Source organism: Pituophis catenifer, unplaced genomic scaffold, assembly GCF_029215685.1.
Source record: "Pituophis catenifer annectens isolate HBS135680 unplaced genomic scaffold, rPitCat1.0.hap2 SCAF_15, whole genome shotgun sequence".
NCBI classification, from domain to species: Eukaryota; Metazoa; Chordata; class Lepidosauria; order Squamata; family Colubridae; genus Pituophis; species Pituophis catenifer.
The window spans coordinates 12,507,866-12,534,022 of record NW_027256895.1 but is presented as its reverse complement, the minus strand read 5'-3'; the positions used below and the strand labels follow the sequence as shown (position 1 = coordinate 12,534,022).

At 40.7% G+C, this 26,157-nt stretch overlaps 2 protein-coding genes across 2 annotated transcripts; one reads left to right on the top strand and one right to left on the bottom strand.

Moving 5' to 3' along the window:
* Window positions 1-585: 585 nt before the first annotated feature.
* Window positions 586-21,450, top strand: LOC139324382 (olfactory receptor 10G6-like; the record flags this gene model as incomplete). The annotated part of the gene is made up of 3 exons (XM_070954094.1): window positions 586-954; window positions 13,845-14,776; window positions 21,435-21,450. Coding segments are annotated over exons 1-3 (1,317 nt in total), but the record flags the coding sequence as incomplete, so codon positions are not given.
* Window positions 21,451-23,828: 2,378 nt separating this feature from the next.
* Window positions 23,829-24,749, bottom strand: LOC139324381 (olfactory receptor 10G6-like). The gene has a single exon (XM_070954093.1). It carries the CDS (start codon window positions 24,747-24,749, stop codon window positions 23,829-23,831), a length of 921 nt encoding a protein of 306 aa, XP_070810194.1.
* Window positions 24,750-26,157: the final 1,408 nt, after the last annotated feature.

Below are 26,157 nucleotides of genomic sequence, written 5' to 3'. Positions count from 1 at the left end.
AGCAGCGACAGATGAGGAAGAAGATGAATCCAGCCAAGATGAAGAAAGCGAGGTAGGAAAACCAAATACTAAATATATAACTGATGATGAAGCCGGCGACGATTTTGTGCCTTTTTCATAGCGGCCATCTTGCATGACTAACTCATTAAAGATGGCTGACCAGCAGCCAATGGGATTCCAAAATTCAAATCCCAAGGCGGGAAGCGGGGCCTACAAAAAAAAACACCTACCAAACAACAGAAACAAATGATAAACTATTAAAAGATAATTTACCTAGCCAGCCTTCCACACTAGAAATAAATAATGCCATGCAAGTATTAACCGCAGCATTTGGAAAGAAACTAAAATTACCGGACCCACAGGCAGACAAACAGAAAAAATCCACTAAACCTACCTATAACAAACAACAAACTGAATTAAACTACATAAAAGAAGAAGCCGCCATAAGCAAAAAGATTTACAAGCCACCACCCATTGAAACCAGCTGCCAGGCACACTCACGAACCTCGCAAGAAACCAGAAATAAAAGATCATACTCACCAATCAGAAGACATCATGCTGAGCAGTCAATGTATTCCGATAGCGATGATCCAGACCAGGCCCAGTTCTGCAGCCGCGCAGAGGAACAGAGCCGCCGGACCCTCCGCTGACCAGCAGAGCAGCAGGAATGCCCCGGCGACTCGAACGACCTCCCAGATGACCATCGACTACTTGAGGCCTCCCAGAGTTGAGAAAGAAGAACATCCTGAAGAATGGGGCCTTCTCCCGAGAGCTGCGAGCACAGGATCCTTCATCGGCGACTGCTGGAGAAAAATGAGATCCGAGCATGCACAGAATGCCTCTGTAAGAAAAAATGCAGAAAACATAGACACAAGTCAGTACAGATATACCTCTAGCATTCCAACACCATATTGTGAGTTCAATAAAGATCTAAACCATGGACAGCGACAAACTGTAAGTAATTCTTCACACAACCCAGGGGCTTTACCAGCAGACTTTATAAAATTAAAGCTAGATGGATCAAACTTATTGGAATGGAGTCAACAGCTCCAAGTTATATATTTAAGAGAAAACATATTATTTTTTATTAATGATCCACCCAGCAAACCCTGGACTTTTGAAATGGACTGTTTACATCATAAAGCTTATTATATTCTCATTGCCACTATATCACCTAGCATTTACCCTAGCATTGAACACAATTTAACTGTTTCTGAAATATTTCAAAAATTGTTTAACTTGTTTCACAGTAAGAGTGTTGCCACAACAACCAAGATTTCTAGGGAGTTTCACTCTGCCAGACTAAAAAGTGGAACACCCACAAGTGAACATATTCTAAATTTAATTGCCACCAGAGCTGAGCTTATTCAAAGGGGGAAAAATATTTCAGAAGGAAGTTTAAAGAGCATTATAATCAACTCATTAGATTCTAGCTGGGATAACTATATAACCCTGTTGGACAGTCTCAGATTAGAGAACCTATCAGAGGATAATCTGAGAAGGGAACGTTCCATGAACCACAGGGAAAGTAGAACTACAAAGAAGGTAGAGTTCCAAAGCAGAGGTAGATATATACCAGAATGTCACACATGCGGTTCAAGGAATCATTATATGAGAGACTGTCCAAAACATACAAGAAATAGGGACCAAGCATATCGCAGGGAGAGGTCAGATAGAAGAGTTAACTTCACAGACAGACATTCACCTGATTACAAATATAAATATAGAGATTCATCCATCACTAAAGATAGAAAAAGTTACAGAGACAATTATAAGGAGGATAGACATGGATCATTATATAGACTAGGAGATAACGAACTCACACCAACAGAATCAAGTAACACATGGCTTATTGACTCCGGAGCCACTAATCATACCACCAATAATAAGAAACTCCTCAATGATTTCATAGAAAAGAGTTACCATGTTAAAGTGACTAATCAAGACAAAGTACTAGTGAAAGGAATAGGCAACACACACATCAAAGGCATAGGAAAAATAGAGGGGGTATTATTTATTCCCGAAATTCCACATAACCTATTAGCTACCCTTAAATTAAGTGAAGAAAAGGAGATAGAAATTACATTCAAAAATGGAAAAGTGTATATGACTAAAAACAAAAGAGATATAGGAAATATTGTTACTAAAGAAGGATTGACATACTTTCACCCAAAAAATGATGAAGGAGCACACACAAACATACTGTCAGGAAACAAAAAATGTAAGATGGGTAATCATGGAGGTATTGAATATGACATGAAAAATGACCACATTAATGATGATGTTTCTATTGAGAAAATATCCAATGGTAAGCCAGTGCATGATGAGTGTGCACATTTACTCCATAGAAAACTGGGACATGCCAGTTTCCCTGTTATTCAAAAAATGTTAGAATGTTCTGATGATGTAAAAGTAAAAAATTGTAAAAATTATTTAGAATGTTCTGTGTGCAAATCTTCAAAACTCAAAAACAAACCTAGGCCAAGAAAAGCCACACACACCACACATTCAATCTTCCAACTGGTACATATGGACCTAGTTGGTCCCATGAAACCATCAATTAAGTATAGAAAAAGATACTTCCTGACCATAGTTGATGACTTCAGTAGATATGGTTTCGTATACACACTCAACCACAAAAATGAAGTGTTTAAAAAATTTAAAGAATTCCACAAAAGAGTAGAGACCCAACATAATATAAAAATCAAGCAAATAATGACAGATAGGGGATCAGAATTTTTGTTAAAAGAATTTTCCAATTGGCTAAGAATGCAGGGAATACTTCATTTCAAAACTTCACCTTTTTCCGCATTCCAGAATGGGGTCGTAGAATGCAAAAACAGTTTATTACAAACCATGGTTAGATGTGTGTTAGATGATGCTGGACTAGGAAAAAATTTTTGGGCCGAAGCACTTACATATTCAAATTATACCATAAATAGACTATGGTCTAGTGTAATTGGCAAAACACCTTACGAAGTCATGTATGGCAGAAAACCTAAAATTGGCCATCTACATATATTTGGTGTCACTGCTGATGTCTATGTTCCAAAACAATTAAGACACAAAGGAGAAAAGGTATCAAAAAGATTAAAATTCATGGGATATGAATCAGGGACCAAAGGGCATCGATTTATAGACAAAAACAATAAATTCATAATATCTAGAATGGCTGTATTCCACGAGCATGCAAATTGGTCCAAAATACATCTAAATGAATTATACCCTGAAGTTGAAAACACAATAGACACTCATAGAAAACACATACCATATGCAACCGAATCCAAAACCCGACAAATTAGCAAACCCAAGCACCAGGAGATATCAAATAGAGAATGGAATAAGAATCATCCCAACATACAAGTAGATACACTAACTAAAAAAGAAGCAAGGTATATGCATGATGCTGAGGCACCTCCAAATAGACCCATCAGATACAACAGAAACACAGTACCAAAAAGATTAGAAGATTACATACTATCCATCAATGCATACAATAAAACACCCAGTACATATGAAGAAATACTAAAATTACCACAAGAGGAGAAGATCAAGTGGGAACAAGCAATGGAAAGGGAGATGGATAGCTTAAAGGAATTAAATGTATATACACACGCAAAACCACCTGCAGGTAAAACCCCCATAGGAACAAAATGGATATTCAAAATTAAGGAGCTAGAAAATAAGGAACTCTTATACAAAGCTAGACTTGTGGCTCAAGGGTTCGCGCAACGGTTCCCAGATGATTATGTAGATACATACTCTCCCACAGTAAGGTCAGAGAGTGTCAAAAGCGCACTAATGATAGCATCCATTCTGAATTTAGATGTGTACCAGTTTGATGTACAAACTACTTATTTACATGCTAACCTTGACAAAGAAATATATGTGAAGGCACCCCCCTGGAAATAATATACAGAAAGGAGAAACTTGGTTATTAAACAAAAGCTTGTACGGATTAAAGCAATCCGGAAAGAGATGGTATGAGTGTTTGGCAAAGATACTTAGAGAAATGGGTTTTTCAGCCACATCCACAGATTTATGCTTTTTTATCAAAAAAGGGGAAAATTCCATAGAGTATGTACTCATATATGTTGATGACATTCTATACTTGGGCAACAAAAACATGAATGTGATGAATTCGCTGAAAAATTGGGCAAACGTTTTACGTTGAAAACCTTGGGAAAAGTAAATAAATATTTAGGTGTTCAAATTGACAAGACCAAAGGGGGATTCAAATTATCTCAAAAAGAAAAAAATATTAGAGCTTTTACAAAAATGCAATATGATTAATTCGAAACCATGTGAATCTCCCATGCAAACTGATTTTATAAAGAACATGAATAACGAAGGTGATCCATTTAAAGACAATACTTTGTACAGATCAGTCATTGGTTCATTACTATATATCTCTAATTGGACTAGCCTGATATCACTCTTGCTGTTAACCTTCTGTCCAGACACGTAAGCAATCCTAATACATATCATTGGGAAGGGGTAAAAAGGGTCCTTAGGTATCTAAAATTCACCACTGATGTTTGTTTATACTTAGAACCTGTACATTCAGAAAAACCTATTCTGTCATGCTATGTTGATGCGGATTGGGCCAGAGATTCAAAGAGTAGAAAAAGCACATCTGGTTATGTCTTTCTTATAAACAATTGTCCCGTATATTGGTACACTGGTAAACAAAATTTAATTGCAACCTCCACAGCTGAAGCTGAATATATTTGTCTATCAAAAGTGGCCAATAATTTAACGTGGTTTGACGATCTGCTATCTAACATCTGGTCTGAACCCAATTATCCCATAGCCATCCATGAAGATAATAAAGCTGCCATAGAAATTTCAACTTCTGAAGCAATAGGCCAGAGGTCGCGCCATATAGATATTAAATATAAACATGTCAGACAGCTATCTAATATAGGATTTATTAAAGCTATTCATTGTGATACGAGTGAACAAGTTGCAGACATTTTAACAAAACCTTTACCAGTTAAACAACACGCTTATCTAACTTCGAAATTGAATATATGTATATAAATTGTAATATTGATAACCGTTAGGTATTTTAGAGGGGGATTTGTTACACATGGAAAATACCTAACTATATGTACATACTTAAAGCCATGTAAGGGTTAATCATTAATACATCAATTGTCCCTCCCACTAACTCCTCCTTACCTTTGACTCCTCCTACTGTGTATATATACTGATGTCCTGGACTGCTTGCTTGCCTTGCCTGATGTTCTCCTGTAATAGAAACAAAGAAATAAATACTGTTTATATTCTCATGACTTGCATCCTGATTATTGGGCCTCTATGAAAGAAAAATAGCAACAAATTCCATTCTAGGAATTGGAAAGAGAATGAGATTCTAATTCCAATTCCAATTCCAATTCTATTCTAGGATGAAAATCACCAAGAATCCATATGGGTCAATATAAAAGGGGAAAAAATGATATTGCTGTAAGTGTATACTACAGGCTACCCAACCAAGCAGAAGAAATAGATGTATTGTTTGCTAATCAATTAACAAATGTCTGTAGGAAATATACCACAATAGTAATGGAAGACTTTAACTACTCTGATGTCAACTGGGAAACAAACTCTGCAGCAAGTGGGAGATCGAACAGATTACTAACCAATTTAGCTGACAACTTAGTTATCCAAAAGGTAGATGAGGGAGCTAGAGGAAAATTATATTGGACCTATTTCTTACTAACAGAGAAGAAGTGAAAGAGGGAGTTGAAGTTGCTGGTACCTTGAGTGAGAGTGACCATGTCATACTGGAATTCAATATAATGCAAACACAAGCAATAGAATATAATTCTATATAATTTGGAAATAACAGAGTTGGAAGAAACCTTGTAGGTCATCTAGTCCAACCACCTGCCCAAGCAGGAGACCCTACCATTTCTGACAAATGGCAGTCCAATCTCTTCTTGAAAGCCTCCAGTGATGAAGCTCCCACAACTTCCAAAGGCAACTTCTGTTCCATTGGTTGATCGTTCTCACTGTCAGAAAATTTCTCCTTATTTCTAGGTTGAAGCTTACCTTGTTTAGTTTCCATCTATTATTCCTTGTTTGGCCTTCAGATGCCTTGGAAAATAGCTTGACCCCTTCCTCTGTGTGCCAGCCCCTCAAATATTGGAACCCTGCTATCATGTCTCCCCTGGTCCTTCTCATGAAATCAAAGAAGAAACCAGCATGGTTGCACAAAGATCCCTCTGATAAACTGAAAGACAAAAAGGATAAGTACAAAAAATGGAAAGAAGGGCACATAATTATTTATTTATTTTTTATTTTATTTATTTCATCAAGCATATATTTTATGACAGATACAAGTGTAAACATAATTATAAATACATGAAAATGATACAAATAAAACAAAACATTAGGACGGGGACGGTAGGCACACTGGTGCACTTATGCACGCCCCTTACAGACCTCTTAGGAATGGGGTGAAGTCTACAGTAGACAGTTTAAGGTTAAAGTTTTGGGGATTTGGGGAAGAAACTGCAGAGTCAGGTCGTGCATTCCAGGCATTGACAACTCTGTTACTGAAGTCGTATTTTCTGCAGTCTAGTTTGGATCGGTTTACCATGAGTTTGTATCTATTGTGTGCTCTTGTATTGTTTTGGTTGAAGCTGAATTATTCATTGGCTGGTAGGACATTTTAGCAGATGATTTTATGTACTATGCTTAGGTCAGACTGAAGACGGCAAAGTTCTAAGTTGTCTAAACCCAACATTTCGAGTCTGGTGGCATAAGGTGTTCTGTTGCAAGCAGAAAAGTGGAGGACTCTTCTTGTGAAATATCTCTGGACTCATTTGATTGTATTAACTAATGCAGTGCGGGTTCCAGACAGATGAGCTGTATTCAAGAATTGGTCTGGCAAAAGTTTTGTATGCCTTAGTTTGCAGTTCAATATTAATGGAGAAGAAGCTATGCAAGATTGGGTTAACAACTCTTAATGCTTTTTTTAGCAATGCTGTTACAGTGAGCTCTGGCATTTAGATCATTGGAGATGAGTACTCCAATGTCTTTGACAGAGTGAGGGTCATCTGTTAGGTCATTTCCATCCATCTTGTATTTTGTGTTCTGATTTGCCAATCTGTAAGACAGAACGTTTGTTGGTTGATTAAGGCAGAATATCAGCAGATAGCCTGGATCCACAAAGATGAAGTCAGGAAACCAAAGGTTCTGAATGAACAAAGACTTGCAACAAAAGTCAAAGATAATAAAAATATAAATAACAAGAAAAAACGTCAAGGAAACAGTTGGTCCTTATAACAGGCAGTAGAGACAGACAGCAGAGCTGTTTAACTCATTCTTTGCCTCGGTCTTCACACAAAAAGAAATTATAGCCGAACTTACCAAAAACATAACTGTAAATGATAGACTAGAAATAAAAGTTAATAAAAGCAAGAAAATGGTAAGATAACACCTGTCTGACCTTAATGAATATAAATCTCCAGCACCTAATAGATTACATCCCAGAGTTCTAAAGGAGCTGGCAGATGTCATCTCAAAACCATTGTATGGTATCTTTAAAAAAATCTTAGAGCACTCGGGAATTGCCAGAGGATTGGAAAAGAGCTGATGTGGTTCCCATCTTCAAAAAAGGAGAGAGAGAGAAAAAAAAAACGGATCCAGGAAACTACAGACGAATCAGCCAACATCAATACCCAGGAGGATACTGGAAAAGATAATAAAAAAATAGAGCTGCCAACATCTAGAAACGAGTAAAATAATAAATAGAAGTCAGCATGGGTTTGTTAAAAACAGATCATGCCAAACCAATCTTATTTCATTCTTTGACAAAGTGACTAAATTAGTAGACCAGCTAAATGCTGTGGACCTAGTATCTTTAGCAGTGCTGAAATCCAATTTTTTTTACTACTGGTTCTGTGGGCGTGGCTTGGTGGGCATGGTGTGGCTTGGTAGGTATGGCTTGGTGGGCATGGCAGGGGAAGGATAGTGCAAAATCTCCATCCCACTCTAGGGCCAGCCAGAGGTGGCATTTGCTGGTTCTCCGAACTGCTCAAAATTTCCACTACTGGCTCTCCAAACTGCTCAAAATTTCCACTACCAGTTCTCCAGAATCTGTTAGAACCTGCTGGATTTCACCCCTGATTTTTAGACTTCAGCAGGGCATTTGACAAAGTAGACCAAAACCTACTTCTTGGTAATCTAGAAAAATGTGGGATAGACAGCATTACCACAAGATGAATTTGTAACTGGCTGACAAACCTTACTCAACAAGTAGTCCTTAACGGTTCTATATCTACATGGAAGGAAGGAAGCAATGGGATACCACAAGGTTCTGTCATAGGCCCAGTACTCTTCAATATCTTCATAAATGACTTAGATGATGGAATAGAAGGGGAACTCATAAAATTTCAGATGACACTAAGCTGGCAAGAATAGCTAATATCCCAGAAGACCTCAGGATCTAAAATGATCTTGACAGACTTGAACAATGGGCTCTACCCAACAAAATGAAATTTTACCCCTGGGCAGGAAAAACCAAAGGTACAAGTACAGATTAGGCGAAACATGGCTCAAAATCAGTAACCATGAGATGGATCTTGGAGTCCTAATGGACGATCGCTTAAATATGAGTCAGAAGTTTGCGGCGGCAGCAGCCAAAAAAGCTAATACAATCCTTGGTTGTATAAACAGGGATAGAATCAAAATCATGTGAAGTATTAATATCGCTTTATCAAACCTTAATAAGGCCACACCTGGAATACTGTATCCAGATTGGGTCATCTCATTACAAAAAAGATGTTGAAACTTTGGAAAAAGTGTAAAGAAAAACAACTAAGATGAATAAAGGCCTGGAGACTAAAACATATTTATTTATTTATTTATTTATTTATTTATTTATTTATTTATTTATTTATTTATTTATTTATTTATTTAAATTTCTATACCGCTCTTCTCCCGAAGGACTCAGGGCGGTGAACAGCCATGAGATAAAACACATAAATACAAAAAATTTAAAATGAATTAAAAACGAATTAAATAATTTGGCTGAATTTAAAATACTCCATAATTTAAAACAAATTAAAATTTACATTTAAAAAGGGAGAAGATTTAGGCCAGGCCAGCTTGATGGAATAGGAAAGTCTTAAGCGCGCGACGGAAGGTGCGCAGATCTGGGATCCTCCGTATCTCCGGGGGGAGCTCATTCCAGATCGTAGGTGCCCCCACAGAGAAGGCTATCCCCCTAGGGGCCACCAGTCGACATTGTTTGGCCGACGGCACCCAGAGGAGCCCCTCTCTATGGGAGCGTACTGGCCGGTGGGAGGCTATTGGTGGTAGCAGGCGGTCCTGTAGATAACCAGTTCCTAAGCCGTGGAGCGCTTTAAAGGTGATAACCAGAACCTTGAAGCGCACTCGGAAGACCACCGGGAGCCAGTGCAGCTCGCACAGGAGAGGTGTTACATGGGAACTCCACATTGCTCCCATAACCACCTGCGCGGCCGCACTCTGCGCCAGTTGGAGCCTCCGAGTGCACCTCAAGGGGAGCCCCATGTAGAGACCGTTACAATAGTCCAGACGAGAGGTGACGAGGGTGTGAGTGACTGTGTGTAGAGAGTCCCGATCTAGAAAGGGATGCAACTGGCGGATCAGGCGAACCTGATGAAAAATCCTCCCGGTCACGGCTGTCAAGTGCTCTTCTAAAGACAGCCGTGAATCCAGGAGGACGCCCAAGTTGCGAGCCCTTTCCGTGGGGGCCAATGATTCGCCCCCAATAGTCAGCGATGGCACCAGCTGACTATATCGGGACGTCGGAAACCACAGCCACTCAGTCTTGGATGGGTTGAGCCTGAGCCTGTTTCTCCCCATCCAGATCCGTACGGCCTCCAGGCACCAGGACATCACTTCAAGGGCATCGTTGGGGTGGTCCGGGGTGGAGATGTACAGCTGGGTGTCGTCAGTGTACTGATGGTACTTCACCCCAAAACCATGGATGATCTCGCCCAGTGGCTTTACATAAATGTTGAACAAAAGGGGCGAGAGGACTGACCCCTGCGGCACCCCACATATGAGGGGCCTCGGGGTCGACCTCTGCCCCTCTGTCAACACAGACTGCGACCGGTCAGAGAGAAAGGAGGAGAACCACCGTAATACGGTGCCTCCCACCCCCAACTCTTCCAACCGGTGCAGCATGATACCATGGTCGATGGTATCAAAAGCCGCTGAGAGATCTAACAGGACCAGGACAGAGGAGCAACCCCTGTCCTGAGCCCTCCAGAGATCATCAATGGTTGCAAGATTTGGGTATGGTCAGTGTAGAGAAAAGAAGGACTAGGGGTGACATGATAGCAGACTCCAGCATTTGAGCGGCTGTCACAAAGAGGAGGGGATCAACTTTTTTCAAAGCACCAGAGGGCAGGACCAAAAACAATAGATGGAAACTAATCAAGAAGAGAAGCAACTAGGAATTGAAGAGAAGCTTCCTAACAGTGAGGACAATTGTCTGGTGGAACAGCTTGCCTTCAGATGTTGTACGTTCATCACTGGAGGCTTTTAAGAAGAGACTGAACAATCACTTGTCTGAAATGGTATACGTTCTCCTGCTTGAGCAGCAGGCTGGACTAAAAGACCTCCAAAGTCCCTTCCAGCTCTATTCTTATTCCCATTCCCATTCCCATTCCCATTCCCTAGTCTAGTCTAGTCTAGTCTAGTCTAGTTTTTCACTGTATTACTTTACATTACTCTCCATTCTCCAATGCACTCCCACTCCCACTCCCACTCCCACTCCCACTCCCACTCCCCTTCTCTATTCTATTCTATTCTATTCTATTCTATTCTATTCTATTCTATTCTATTCTATTCTATTCTATTCTATTCTATTCGACTCTACTCTACTCTACTCCAATTCAATTCAATTCAATTCAATTCTATTCGACTCTACTCTACTCTACTCTACTCTACTCTACTCTACTCTACTCTACTCTACTCCTATTCTATTCTATTCTATTCTATTCTATTCTATTCTATTCTATTCTATTCTATTCTATTCTATTCTATTCTATTCTATTCTATTTTCTATTTGACTCTACTCTACTCCGATTCGATTCGATTCGATTTGATTCGACTCTACTCTACTCTACTCTACTCTACTCCAATTCTATTCTATTCTATTCTATTCTATTCTATTCTATTCTATTCTATTCTATTCTATTCTATTCTATTCTATTCCACCCCACCCCACCCCACCCCACCCCATTCTACTCTAGAGAAGGTTTAGATGTCACTCAAGGGACATGATGTTCCAAGGAACAGGCTCTTCTCCTGGATCTTGCCAGCCTAAATCCCTTGACTGATGGGATCTACAGCATACTTCTTCTCCTGGTGCTGGTGGGGGCAGGATCATCCCAAATGGTTGACAAAAAAATAGTAAGAAAAAATATTGCAGGTCACAGCGTGCTTCCCCTTCCCTCTGCCAATCACAATCACAATACTTAGGTATTTCTTCAGGAAGAGGGGAAAGGTCAAGATGTTAATCATCATCATGCGACCAATACTCTGCCCCTTTTAATCTGGTTCAGGAAAAAGGGGCAGAGTTTCAGCCCCATGGCTGTGGCCACAATCTTTTTTTTTAATCTTTTGCCTGAAGACAGCCCTATATAGCACTGATGATGTTGCCTTGCAGAAACATCTGCAAGAAAATCACTAAGCTAGGAGAGCGTCAAGCAACCCTCAGTTCAACCTTCATACAAATATTTTCTTCGATTGGTACACCCTGTAAAAAAAAAACCCTGAATTTATGCTAGAAAAAAGTGTGATAAAAAAAGATCTGGAGAAAATAGAAAAAATAGGTGAGGAAAATCTAAGCCTAAAGATTCCATCATGTTGAGTTTGTCTTCTGATCTTAGTACATTGGTGTATCATACAACCCAGAAGTTCCCTAAGCTTCTTCCAAGATTTTTTTGACTTTCCATCAAGATTTCTACAATGTCTCCCATCCAAGTTTGAACCAGGTCCAACCCTACTTAGCTTTACCCACTCTTTTTAAAATTTAAATAAATCTATATAGAAAACCTCTATTTCTTAATAGAATATAGAATATAGAATTCTTTATTGGCCAAGTGTGATTGGACACACAAGAATTTGTCTTAGGTGTATATGCTCTCAGTGTACATAAGGAGAATAAAATATATTCATCAAGAATAAAAACATATAACATTTAGTGATAGTCAAGATTACTAATAAGCTATCAAATTGTACTAGGAAACAAATAAAAACAATATAATTGAAAGATACAAGCAACATAGTAATAGTAATAAGTGGGAAGAGATAGATACTAGTAAGGAAGAGAGGAATAATAGTAATACAGTCTTAGTAAATTATTTGACATGTTGTGGGAATTGGTTGTTAAGCAGAGTGATGGCATTCAGGAAAAAAACTGTTCTTGTGTCTAGTTGTTCTGGTGTGCAGTGCCCTATAGCATCTTTTTGAGGGTAGAAGTTGAAACAATTTATGTCCAGGATGTGAGGGGACTGTAGATATTTTCACAGCCCTCTTTTTGACTCGTGCTGTATACAGGTCCTCTACGGAAGGCAGGTTGGTAGCCATTGTTTTTTCTGCAGTTCTAATTATCCTTTGAAGTCTGTGTCTGTCTTGTTGGGTTGCAGAGCCAAACCAAACAGTTATGGAGGTGCAGTTGACAGACTCAATAATTCCTCCATAGAACTTAATCAGCAGCTCTTTGGGCAGTTTGAGCTTTCTGCGTTGGCACAGAAAGAACATTCTTTGTTGAATTTTTTTGATGATGTTTTTGACATCATCAAAAAGCAACAACAATAATAATAATGAAAAAAAAATAAGCAAATGTGGAAAAGACAAATGGGGATAATTTTCCTTTTTCTTTTCTATTCCCCTGAGATTCTCAGCTTTATGAAGTGATGGCAGCAACTTGGGATTTCATCCAAGCATAGCATGGGTGCCCCTTTGAGATCCGATCCTCCCTTCTCCCTTAGCGACAAGCATTTTTCAGATGAGCCTGGATTCCCAATGGATCTATAACAAGGTTGCACAATGTGCATTATTACGAATAAAATATGTGGCACAATTACGTGCCTTTTTTAAAAAAGAGCTTTGAGCAGAGGGACTCCATGTTGAAAAGAGATGCTTGAGAGTGCGACAGAGTTATAGAGACAACGTGAAGTGACTGGAGAGGTAGAGATGTCTTCCGCATAGAATTACTCTGAGAAAGGAGAACAGTTTGAGAAGCTTATTCATCAGAAACAATATTGAACAAGTATTCCATCTCAGTAATGGCTTGATGGGTCTTCGCGTCCATGATAGTAGCTAGCTACCTCTAAACATGGAAAGGATAGATCTTAACAATCGGTAGGTCAGACACAAATAAAATTCTAGTGCCAACCTGGATATTATTTGGCTCTCTCCTTCCTAATGTTCTTGGTTGACAGCTCGGTGTCGTAGTTAGGCAAAATACAAAAAAGAGAGAAACCATATGGAATCGTTTAACATGGAAGCTCTCTTCCATATAGGTTAAATGCTGCTGGAAGAAGAGGTGGTAGCTGAAGTATAAGATTCATGATTGAAGAATTCTCTTTTTACGGGACTTCCCTGATATCCAGATCAAAACCAGGACTTTTAGGTCGAATGAGCCTTAAGATGAAGTGGATCTGTTCAGACCTGCGAATGAAACTTGCTTCTTTGAAGAACCAAGATTAAGAAATCTTTCAGAAATCATGGCATTTCCCCATCTTACACCATCCCCACAGAAAGGTTAGTGCTCTTCAAAAGACACCCCCCCCCCGTGGTTGCTAAGGCTGTCTAAATTGTGTGCATTGCAGAGCTCAACGTCGCCTACGTTGCCTGAAATGGTATGCGAAAACCAAACAACCCTGATGCATTTTGTCCTCTTGGGGTTCCCGTACCCACCCATATTACATGTCCCGTTGTTATTCTTTTTCGTGTGCATCTACCTGTTGACTCTTCTTAGTAACTTGCTGGTTTTCTTGGCCACGATCCACGAGCCTCAGCTACATAAGCCGATGTACTGGTTCCTTTGCCACTTAGCCGTTGTGGATATTGCCACCTCCACCATTGTGGTACCCAAGATGATCGCTTCCTTTCTGGACGGCAACAAAGGCATCTCATTTGCAGGCTGTGTAACTCAGCTTTTCTCCTACCATTTCGTGGGCTGCACAGAATGCTTCCTTTACACCGTGATGGCCTACGACCGCTTCTTGGCCATCTGTTGGCCGCTTCACTACAGTATCTTCATGAACCGCAAAATCTGCCTTTGGCTTTGTATGGGCACCTGGTTTGGTGGGTGCTTGCATTCAATCATAGAGACAACCCTGACTTTTCAGTTGCCTTATGGACCAAGGAACGAGGTGAGCTACATCTTTTGTGACATCCCAGCCATGCTGAAGCTGGCGTGTGTGGACACCTCCTTCAATCAGATGTTCACCTTGATTGACATTGGTCTCGTCGCCATGAGTTGTCTTCTGCTTATTCTGGTGTCCTATGTCTACATCGTCTTTGCTATCCTGAGGATTCGCAATACTGACGGCCAACGGCATGCCTTCTCCACCTGCACGGCTCATGTAATCTTGGTGATAACCTTTTATACGCCTCTCGGTTTCACATTCCTGAGGCCAGGAGCAGAAGTTCACCTCGGAGGGGCGGTTGCTATATTCTATACCGCGGTGACTCCTTTCCTGAATCCGGTTATATATACGCTCCGAAACAAGGAGATGAAAAATGCCATCTTGAAATTAAAAGGCAGGAAATCTTAATTCTTTGATAACCTGGATGACCAACTTTCTGAGTCAGCTTTTGCTTGTACCAGAAGGAGAGATGCTATCTCAAAGTCTTATTTCTGCACCTCAACTCGATCTTGCCCTCCCCCTTTTTTACTCCTTTCTTCCCAGAACTGTTTCCTCCAGAGATTGGATCACACTGGACAAACCACATAGCCTATGTACTTAAGTATTTGTGTATCCTTTCAAATTTTCAATATTTCTGCAAACTTATGACATGATCTGTTTTCCACATTAATCCTAGATAAAGCAAACACAGTTAATCAACAATCGAAAACGTTGTTGTTTATTTATCTATTTCATGATGAAAATGGTCCAAGTCGCAACCTTGGTTAGAGATTTGAATTCAGTGGGAGCCCCTGCTAGACGGTGTGCTTCTGAGCATATGCAGAGTGCTCAAACAATGCCAGGTATTTCAGCAGCAAAAGGTTCCATTGAAAAGAAGAAAAGGCTTTAAGGACAGTTGAATGTAAATGTAGCAATAGCAATAGCACTTAGACTTATAGATCACTTCACAGTGCTTTTACAGCTCTCTCTAAGAGATTTATAGAGTCAGCCTATTGCCCCCAACAATTTGGGTCCTCATTTTACCCACCTTGGAAGGATGGAAGGCTGAGTCAACCTTGAGCCTGGTGAGATTTGAACTGCCAAATTGCAGGCAGCCGGCAATCAGCAGAAGTAGCCTGCAGTACTGCACTCTAACCACTGTGCCACTCTAACCACTGTGCCACCACTAATGTAGTGTTAATTCCGCTGCTGATAGATCTCCATTATATTTGAGCTAGAAATATTTATGTCAGATGTATTCAGAAAAACATAGGATTGAAAAGCCTCACCTCCCTGTAGCTAAACTCCATCTCAAAGAAAGAATACAAGAGAAAAAGAGATAAAAAGTTTTCACCACCTTTGAAACACAGAGAATCGTTTAACTAACAGCTTAGATACACAGATTTTTCCCTTATATTACTCTTGCCATTTTATTGAGTGTTCAAAAGATGGTTCAGGGTGACGAAATAATGCAGTGTCCAACATTTCTGGTGGACAAGATTTGCCAATTGGTAACAAGCTTAGTATGATGGACTATGTGGGTTGAGGGACAAACTTAGTGAAATGGACTTGTGGGTTGAGGGAAAGAGATGATGGTTAAGGAGTGGTCAGACAAGAGAGGAAGGATCCCAGTCACTTAACAGTCAGGAAAAAAACCTAAGGAAAGACCCTTCTTAATGGATCAGGCCTTTAAAAGTGACAGGTATATTTGATTATACATATAATAACTGCAGCGAGGATAGTATTTGCGCAGAAATGGAAAGTAGAGAAAATCCCTTCAGAAGACGAAGTAATTAAGACAATATTAGATTGTGCAGAAATGAATAGACTGACTTTGATAATTAAAGAAAGAGAGGATTCGGAATATTACAAGGTATGGAGACAATTTTACAATTGGTTAGAGAAGAGATATAGATAAATGTATTAATAGTAAACAAGAAAATGTTATAATAAATGAAGTATGGGGAGAATGTTATAATAAAGAAATGGAAAAAATAAAGAAACGATGAAGATTGGAGGAGTAAGAAGAAGAAGAAGATGAAGACACACTAGAAACATCTAGATGATACACTGAATGATTGATTATGTATTGTATGTTTGTTTGTTTATAAAATAAAAAAAATTATATATAAAAAAGTGACAGTGGGAGCTTTGTACCTTCAAATCTACAAGGTTTTGCTAATGAGCTGCGGTGGCACAGTGGTTAGAGTGCAGCACTGCAGGCTACTTCTGCTGACTGCCTGTAATTTGGCAGTCCAAATCTCACCAGGCTCAAGGTTGACTCAGCCTTCCATCCTTCCGAGGTGGATAAAATGAGGACCCAAATTATTGAGGGCAATATGCTGACTCTATAAACCACTTAGAGATGGCTGTAAAAGCACTGTGAAGCAGTATTTAAGCCTAAATGCTATTGCTAATGTAGATTTACAATAAAGCAGAATTAGTTATTCTACTTCTCTTTCCTGACTGGTTTACTTGACACTTAGAGAACATTTTCTTAGAGACTATCTTCTTCCATTGGTGTCTTACGATTGATCTCTTGCTGTTTGTATTTTATGATGAATGATTGTAATTATGATTTATGACCTATGACCTATCCCTCCGTGGCTATATGCGTGTACACCGAGACCTTATGCACCAGAGACCAATATTCCTTGTATGTTCAATCAGACTTGGCCAATAAAGAATTCTATTCTACTCTCCATTAGAAAAACATGGAGATCTTAAAACCGGAACTTTTTTTAATTAGGTATAGCACCAGAAAAATTTGATAAACGAAGTGTATATTTAACATTGCATGTATTAACAGCAGCAAGGATTGTATTCGCTCAGCATTGGAAAAATGAAGAAGTACCACTAGATGAAGAGACAATTAAGAAGACATTGGATTGTACAGAAATGGACAAACTTTCATTGAAGATCAAACAGAAAGAAGATACAGAATACTATCAAACATGGAATTTATTTTATCAATGGCTGGAAAAAAGGGGGTAAAAAATAGGAATATAATTTGTATCGTTCAGCAAAAAAAAAATAACCCAGACAAGACGATGTTTATTAAGCACTAATTAAATGTAGTAGTAGAAAATTAATAGAACTTTATTTTAAAGATCAGAAAGAGACTTTGCTGGTACAAAGACATTTGGAAAAGGCAGAGCTGGAATCTAAAAGAACAGTTGGATCAAAATGGTGGTAATACCAGAAACACACAAACACACAGACACACACACACAAACAAAACCATCCGTTTTGCCTTCTTTCCTTCTTCCGCTTTAAATTATGGGACGTAAAACGACAATAAACAGGTGTTTAAGTGGGTGAGCTTATCCGAGCACAGACAAGGAATTCTAGTATGAATTTGGAAGGAGACAGTTAAGGGACAGTAAGAAGCCAGGTTTAGATACAGATGTGCAGATAATTTGATAATAGACAGAGTTATTATTTAGTGAAAGACAGATAAAAGAACGATAGAGCTCTACCTAGGAATAGCTAGAGCTCAAGATAGCTGATGTATCTAGAGTTATATCCAGAGTTAGATGGATAGATATGGATAGGTGGCAGATTGATAAATAGGATCCCCAGATTATGTTCAAGGTCCGTCTGGGGAAGTGCCACCCCATTCAACACCAAGGACATTAAACTCCTAGATTTCAGCCCCCGCTCCCACACAGCGAGGCCAAGTCTTAACGAGCATTGCTGTCACATGTCTTATGCGCTATGTCTTCTACCCCAGACATAGCGCATAAGCGATGCTTGAGCAGGGTCTACAGGATTGTGTGGGACGCTACACATCCTCTTCACAACCGTTTTTCCTTGTTAGCTTCTGGGAGGGGGCTTCATGGCATCCAAAGCAGAATATCCAGCTTCAGCCACAGTTTTGTTCCACACAGTTTCAACCTTGTGAACGCACAAGCTTCCTCTTTCCACTATGTATTCAAGATGGACTGTGATTAATATTTATACGTATTATATGTTAGGATGTAAGGAGTGGTGCAGTGGACTAGAGGTGGAGCTCTCATCTCACAATCAAGAGGCTGTGATCCTAGGTAGAAGCAGATATTTCTCTCTCTGGGCATAATGAGAATATATCTGCTGAACAAAACTCCGCATTGGTGACAGGAAGTCACCAATTTGGCCATTAAACACTGCTGGCTCCATTCAGTTGGCCAGACTCCACCCCACAAGGAATTTGGGGGTCATTAAAAGATGATGATGATATGTTAGAGTGTAGGTTTACTGTATACATATGTATGTATGTAGCATATCTATAGAGGGATGAGGGGCTCAGTGGCTAAGACGCTGAGCTTGTCGGTTGAAAGGTCAGCAGTTCAGTGGTTCGAATCCCTAGTGCCGCGTAATGGGGTGAGCTCCCGTTACTTGTCCCAGCTTCTGCCAACCTAGCAATTGAAAGCACGTAAAAAATGCAAGTAGAAAAATCGGGACCACCCTTTGGTGGGAAGGTAACAGAGTTCCATGTGCCTTTGGCATTTAGTCATGCCAGCCACATGACCACAGAGACATCTTCGGACAGCGCTGGCTCTTCGGCTTTGAAACAGAGATGAGCAGCGCCCCCTAGAGTCAGGAATAACTAGCACATATGTGCAAGGGGAACCTTTACCTTTACTAGGATATCTATATGTGTGTTATGTATGTGTACACTTTTAAGAGCAGGCAACAGAATTTCATTTTTAATGTGTGCTAGTGTGCCCACAGGAAAAAGATGACACTAAAGGTTATCTATCTAAAATAAAAATAAACACTCTTTGATTAGCCAGCATACACTTCTCTTTTTATTTATTTGTTGAATTTATACCCAGCCCACCTATTCCTTCAAGAATCTCAAGGTGGCTAAATGTACAGGGCAATCTCTATTTTATTCCCAGTGCAACAGTTACTCATGTTGAGAAGAGGTTGAGCAGCAAAATAGAAGCAACTGATGCCGACTGCCCCACCTTTCTGGAAGCAGCAAAACTCCAGTCCCCTTCATGTGCTCTACATGGCGCTACCCTTGAAGAGCATTCGGAAGCTACAGGTGGTGTAGAGTGTGGTGGCATGGGCAATTCTATAGTATTAATCAAAGGTCTTGGAGAATTGTCCTTGGTTAAACTATTTTCTGTCTCCGCTCCTTGGAGAGAAATCATAGAGCATAGAATCATAGGGCTGGAAGGGATCTTGGAGATCTTCTGGTCCAACCCTCTGCTCAAATCAGGAGACCTTATTCTATCCCAGTGGAATAAGTCAAATGTTTATCAAGTCGATTTTTGAAAATCTCCAGTGATGGAATATTCACAACTCCAGAAGGCAAGCTGTTCCATTGATTAATTGTTCTCACTGTCAAGAAATTTGGATTTCTCTTTAATAAGCTTCCACCCATTACTTCTTCTCCAGCCCTCTGGTGAGAGAATAAGTCCCAAAATATCCTCTGTCAGAGTATATTCATCAACTGGAATAGGACAATTTTTTTTTCTATTATGGTAACAAGATGGTAACAAGACATGGTAACAAGATCAGCCAATGTATAGGCATAGCAACTAAGTCAGCTAATGGGAGCAGAGACAGACTGGAGCCAGGGCGTGTCTTAGTCTGCAGCTTCTGAGTCTATGCAGAGGAACTGAATCTAGTCTGCTCTGCTGAAACAAAACTAACTGTTCTCTGCCTTATCGAGGCCCTATCTGTGGGGGCACCTGCCATCTGGAACGAGCTCCCCCCGGAGATACGGAGGATCCAAGACTTACGCATCTTCCGCCGCACCCTAAAAACGTTTTTATTCCAACAGGCTGGTCTGGCCTAACTCTCCCTTTTAAATTGGGTTTTAAATGTTTTTAGATAAATTGGATGTTTTAAATTTGTTTTTGAGCCCAAATTATTTAATCTATTTTTAATAGTTTTTAACTTTTGTATGCTCTTTGTATTTTTATCTTGGCTGTTCACCGCCCTGAGTCCTCCGGGAGTAGGGCGGTATACAAATATGATAAAATAAAATAAAATAAATAAATTTGTGAAAGCCCCTCAGCTACCGGAAGACAGTTATCATGTATCCCCTAAGCCTTTTCTTCAATTGGTCGCTAGACATATCTAGCTCCATCAACTATCCATCATATGGTTTAACTCACAGACTCTTTATCATCCTTGTTTATCAACCACAGTTTGAAATAAATATAATTTCAGTGGTGAAATCTAAAATTTGTTACTACTGGTTCTGTGGGCATGGCTTGGTGGTGGTCGGGGTAATGTGACTGGGTGGGCATGGCCATTTTTTTTTTACTTTTAAAACCATTTTTTCTACAACCTCTTTGGCAAAGAGGTTGTAAAAAAATGTTTTCAAAAGGCTCTGATGAAAAAATGGTTTTAAAAGCCTCTGATGATCCCAGCTAAGTTGCCTGATCGGCAGAGGCTTTTTTTCTTTTAAAAGCCTCTGATGATCAGGCAACTCAGCTGGGATCATCAGAGGCTTTTAAAACCATTTTTTCTACAACTTCTGAATTTTTTTTAAAAAAAGCCTCTGATGATTGCGTGGCTCAGCTGGGCATTGCGGGGGGGGGGGGGGCAGGGATTTTTGCTACCGGTTCTCTGAACCACCCACCTCCATCGCTACCAGATCGGGCGATCTGGTCCGAATCGGGAGCACTTCACCCCGGTATAAGTTTATTGTAAGCTAAAAACACACACACACACTCCCAAGCCCTCCACTGAAGACAGAGTAAAACCCATAAATGCAAATGGCCTTAGTTGTATAACTGTCCCTAGTTATATGTTGAGGTGGTGGTATGCTAGGATCAAAGTTGATTTACTCTTTGCAAAGAGGTCCTTTAGCACTCATATCTTAACACAATGCCACTGTATATCACTGTAATTTATAGAAGTAAGATCTCAATCACAATCAGAATAGAGCTGGAAGGGATCTTAGAGGTCTACTAATCCAACCCCCTGCTCAAGCAGGAGACCCTATATCAGTGATGGCTAACCTTTTTGCTGTCACCTGCCAAAAGTAGGGGGAGCACGGGTAGGTCATGCGCACATGTGCCCACACCAATAATTCAATGCGCCCCACACATGCGCATGCTTCCCCCTGCACTCCCCCCCATTTTTGGCATGCAATGGCATGGTGGGCCTGGTTTTTGCCCTCCTCAGGCTCCAGAGGCTTTCTTGGACTCTGGGGAGGGCAAAAAACAGCCTTCCCCACATCCCTGGAGACCCTCTGGAGGCCAGAAATAGCCCGTTTCCCGACTTCCGGTGGGCCCAGAAGGTCTGAAAATCAGCTGGCTGGCAAATGAATGTGCGCTGGACCTGAGCTAAGGCAATGTTTGCGTGTCCTCAGATATAGCTCCGCATGCCACCTGTGGCATGCGTGCCATGAGTGCACCATCACGGCCCTATACTAAGGGGTGTCAAACTCGTGGCCTGTAGCCCGGCTGCATCACGTGCTGGCCATGTCCACCTCTGGTTTAGCAAAGGGGAAAAAAGTTGTGACATGTCATGTGATGACAACGTGTCATTGCAAGTTTGACAGCCCTGCCCCAGAGGTGGGCTGCTGCCGGTTCAGACTGGTTCGGGTGAACCGGTAGTTGTGATCCGCGAGTGGGCCCGCCCCAGTGCTATTCCATCCTATATGGCTGTGTTTTTGAAGCTATGCGCATGTGCTCACATTTTCGGTGCTGGGCGAACTGGTTGTTACAACCAACAGCAGCCCACCACTGCCCTGCCCTATACCATTTCAGACAAGTGGCTGTCTAGTCTCTTCTTAAAAGCCTCCAGTGATGAAGCACCCACAACCTTTGAAGGCAAGCTGTTCCATTGGTCAATTGCTCTCACTGTTTCTGAGTTAAGGAAGTTTCTCTTTAATTCCAGGTTGCTTCTCTCCTGATTAGTTTCCATCCCTGTTTCTTATCTTGCTTTCTGATGCTTTGGAAAAAAAACCCCTTTTCTTTGTTGCATCCCTTCAAATACGCTATCATGTCACCCCTCATCCTGGTTTTCTCTAAACTAGCCACACCCAATTCCTGCAATCGTTCTTCATAAGTTTTAGTCTCCAGGCCTTTAATCATCTTAGTTGCTCTTCTCCGCACTTTTTCCAAAGCCTCAATATCTTTTTTGTAACATGGTGACGAAAACTGGAGGCAACATTCCAGATGTGGTTTTACTAAAGTTTTATAAAGCGGCATTTTGATTCTGTGCCTCTGTTTATCCAACCAGGGATTGTAGTAGCTTTTTTTGGGTACTGTTGCACACGGCTGGCTCATATTTAAATGATCATCCACTAGCACTCCAGAGTCCCTCTCACAGTTACTCTTTGTAAGCCAAGTTTCACCTAATCTGAACTTGTAACCTTGGTTTTTCCTGCCCAGATGTAAAACCTTGTGTCAGGGTTCCACGTAACACCCCCAATGAAAGAAGACTCCGAGGCTTAAGTTTCCTCAAAGTTCCATTTTATTAGAGGTATCATATTGGCAAATCTGGGAAAACCCAAATCTGAAAGTGTCCAGGTTTTCCCTACCCAAAAGAAAGTTCAAGTCCCTGCCCACCACCCACATGTCCATCACATGGTCCAATCAAGCACCATCCAAAACTGGAGATCTCTCCCAGTCACCTCATCACAGCTGCAGGGCATGGTGGCCTTGACTCTCTGAGAAAAAAATGTTATTTTGACTATATATCACCCATACTCTATTCAATCCCCCCTCCCAGTTTCCCACAGTAGAAAGGCCCAAATGTAAAAGATGGCTTCCAGATCTGACCGGTCTAAACCAGTAGAATCCTAACCCCTGTAACTAGGTAACATGTTCAGTGCTAATCAGTGACTAGCACTGATGATATTACCTAGTTAGGCTAATGAAACTTCTGCAAGAAAACAAGCTATGGGAATGGAAATCCTCCTGAGACCTGGATGGCCCCAAAACCTTGCTTTTCTCCACATTAAATTTCACCTTGTTGGATATGTCCTACTGTTCAACTCTGACAAGATCTTTTTGGATCCCGAGCTTGTTTTCTGGGCACAAGAAGAGAAAAGGATCAGAAAGAATCAGTAAGCAAGTAGTTACTGAAAATCAGCTAGAATCACGAAAAACAGATTGAACTGGGTGAGCCCTGATACACCTCCTCTTAAAAGCTTTGGTGCTCATGCCTATGAGTTAATGCATAGGAAACCATTCCTGTAGAGTTTGTAGAATTAAAAGTCTTCCAATTAACATTGTATAGCAATAAATGTAACAACAAGCACCTTTTGATTAACTGGATTGTCAATAATCATGCTCTGATGGCATCCAGTTCTCTTTTTATTTATTTGAATTTGAATTTATGTCCACCCCAGCCAAACAATCTCGAGATGACTTACATGGTGCCTGTGTTTACAAGTTAATTCCTATAAAATGTATGTATGGAATTTGAAGTCCTCTAATCAACGTTGTATGGCAATGCCAGTAGAGATTCTCTCTACGAGATTCCAGAAATGTTCACAGAACCAGTTTAGGATGATCTCCTCGACAAGTTTACAAGGGCAACTTTTATGTCCTTGTTCCTCAGCGTATAGATAATGGGATTCAAAAGTGGAGTCAGTGAGGTGTAGAAGACAGCCACCACTCCATCCAGTGGATCCTGAGATCCTGGTCTCAGATAGATGAAGACAAGGGGCACATAGTAGGTCACCACCACAGTTATATGAGCAGTACAGGTAGAGAAAGCCCTTTTACGACCTTGGGCACTGCGGATCTTCAGGATGGTGGAGACAATGTACATGTAGGAAGTCAAAATCAGAAGGAAGCACGTGGTGGCCACAAGACCGACATCCACCATGGTTACCATCTCATTGAGGGTTGTGTCAGCAGAGACCAGCTTCAACACAGCAGGGATATCACAGAAGATGTAGTTGACCCGGTTTTCCCGACCAAAGGGCAAGCGAAAAACAAGGGCTGTCTCCATTATGGAGTGAAGGCATCCTCCAACCCAGGTACCCATGGCCAGGAAGAGACACGTCCTATGATTCATGAGGTTGCCATAATGGAGCGGTTTGCAAATAGCCAGAAAGCGATCGTAGGCCATCAACGTATAAAGGAAGCATTCTGTGCAACCCAAAAAGTGGAAGAAGAGTTGACAGACACAGCCTCCAAAGGATATGATTCTCCCACCTTCTAAAAATCCCACAATGACCTTGGGAACAATCACGGTGGAGACTGTCATGTCCAGAAAAGACAAATGGCAAAGGAACCAGTACATGGGCTTGTGGAGATGGGGATTAGATACAACAACCAAGAGGATCAGAAGATTGCCAAACAGTGTCATTAAATAGATGAGTAGGAAGAAGATAAGTAAAGGTTCCTTCAGACTATCGGGATATGGAAAGCCAACAAGGATAAACCCATTCAATGAAGTTTGATTCTTAGCTGCCATCTGTGCAACCAAAAAATAAATAAAAATCAAGGGTATAATCAATCATGGAAAGAGGGCAAACAATAAGCTTAAAGTCTCTATGCCACTCTCTTTGTTCTTTGCTGATCCCCTCAGCCTTGGACATTCCCACAAAAGGCTGCTCAAATGTCTTGTGGGAAGCTTGAAGCTTTCACATCCAACTCCTTTTGCAGCTGCATATATAGATAGAGTAGAATAATAGAGTAATAATAGACCTTGGAGGGCTTCTAGTCCAACCCCCTGCTTAGGCAGGAAACCCTACACCACTTCAGACAAATGGTTATCCAACATCTTCTTAAAAACTTCCAGTGTTGGAGCATTCACAACTTCTGGAGGCAAGTTGTTACACCGATTAATTGTTCTAACTGCCAGAAAATTTCTCCTTAGTTCTAAGTTGCTCCTCTCCTTGATTAGTTTCCACCCGTTGCTTCTTGTCCTGCCTTCAGGTGCTCTGGAGAATAGCTTGACTCCCTCGTCTTTGTGGCAACCCCTGAGATATTGGAACACTGATGTCATGTCTTCCCTAGTCCTTCTTTTCACTAAACTAGTTGTACCCAGTTCCTGCAACCGTTCTTCATATGTTTTAGCCTCCAGTCCCCTAATCATCTTTGTTGTTCTTCTCTGCACTCTTTCTAGAGTCTCCACTATTTTTTTACATCGTGACGACCAAAACTGGATGCAGTATTCCAAGTGTGGCCTTACCAAGGCATTATAAAGTGGTAGTAATACTTCACGTGATCTTGATTCTATCCCTCTGTTTATGCAGCCTAGAACTGTGTTGGCTTTTTTGGCAGCTGCTGCACATGGCTGCATCATATTTAAATGCTTGTCTACTAGGACTCCAAGATGACATTATCTTACCTTAAAAACGTATATCAGGCAATGTTGAAGGAGTAACTTCTGAATTAGACGGCTCCAGATTGGTTACGATCTTAACTTCTTTTCAGATGTCTTCGGTCACATGTTGAGATGCTTGTGGACACTTTCCCAAACCCCTTCCTTCTAGCCCACTCAGATGGAGACTTTGCCGCTAATGCCAACTGTAGTCAGAGCACAATTGAGGATTAAGAGAAGATTATTTCAGGCAGCTTGATAAAGTCTTGCATTTTGTCTTCTCTCCGAGAGTCTGAGAGATGCTGCTCAAGGTAGTGGTAGAAGGAGGAAATGGTTCACGCAATCCGTCCATTGTCTCAATAAGGAGGAAGCTGAGCTCTCCTTTTTAAACTCCAATCTTATTCTCTTTTCTACTGCCTTTAAAACAGTGTTACTGTCTATGCTCCCATGTTGTTCCTCTCTCCAAATCCCATTTGCATTTCCATCACCAAGGACCCAGTCTTCTTAATTCAGCGTCTTTGGATGTCTCATTAAACACCACTGCACCTCCAAATGA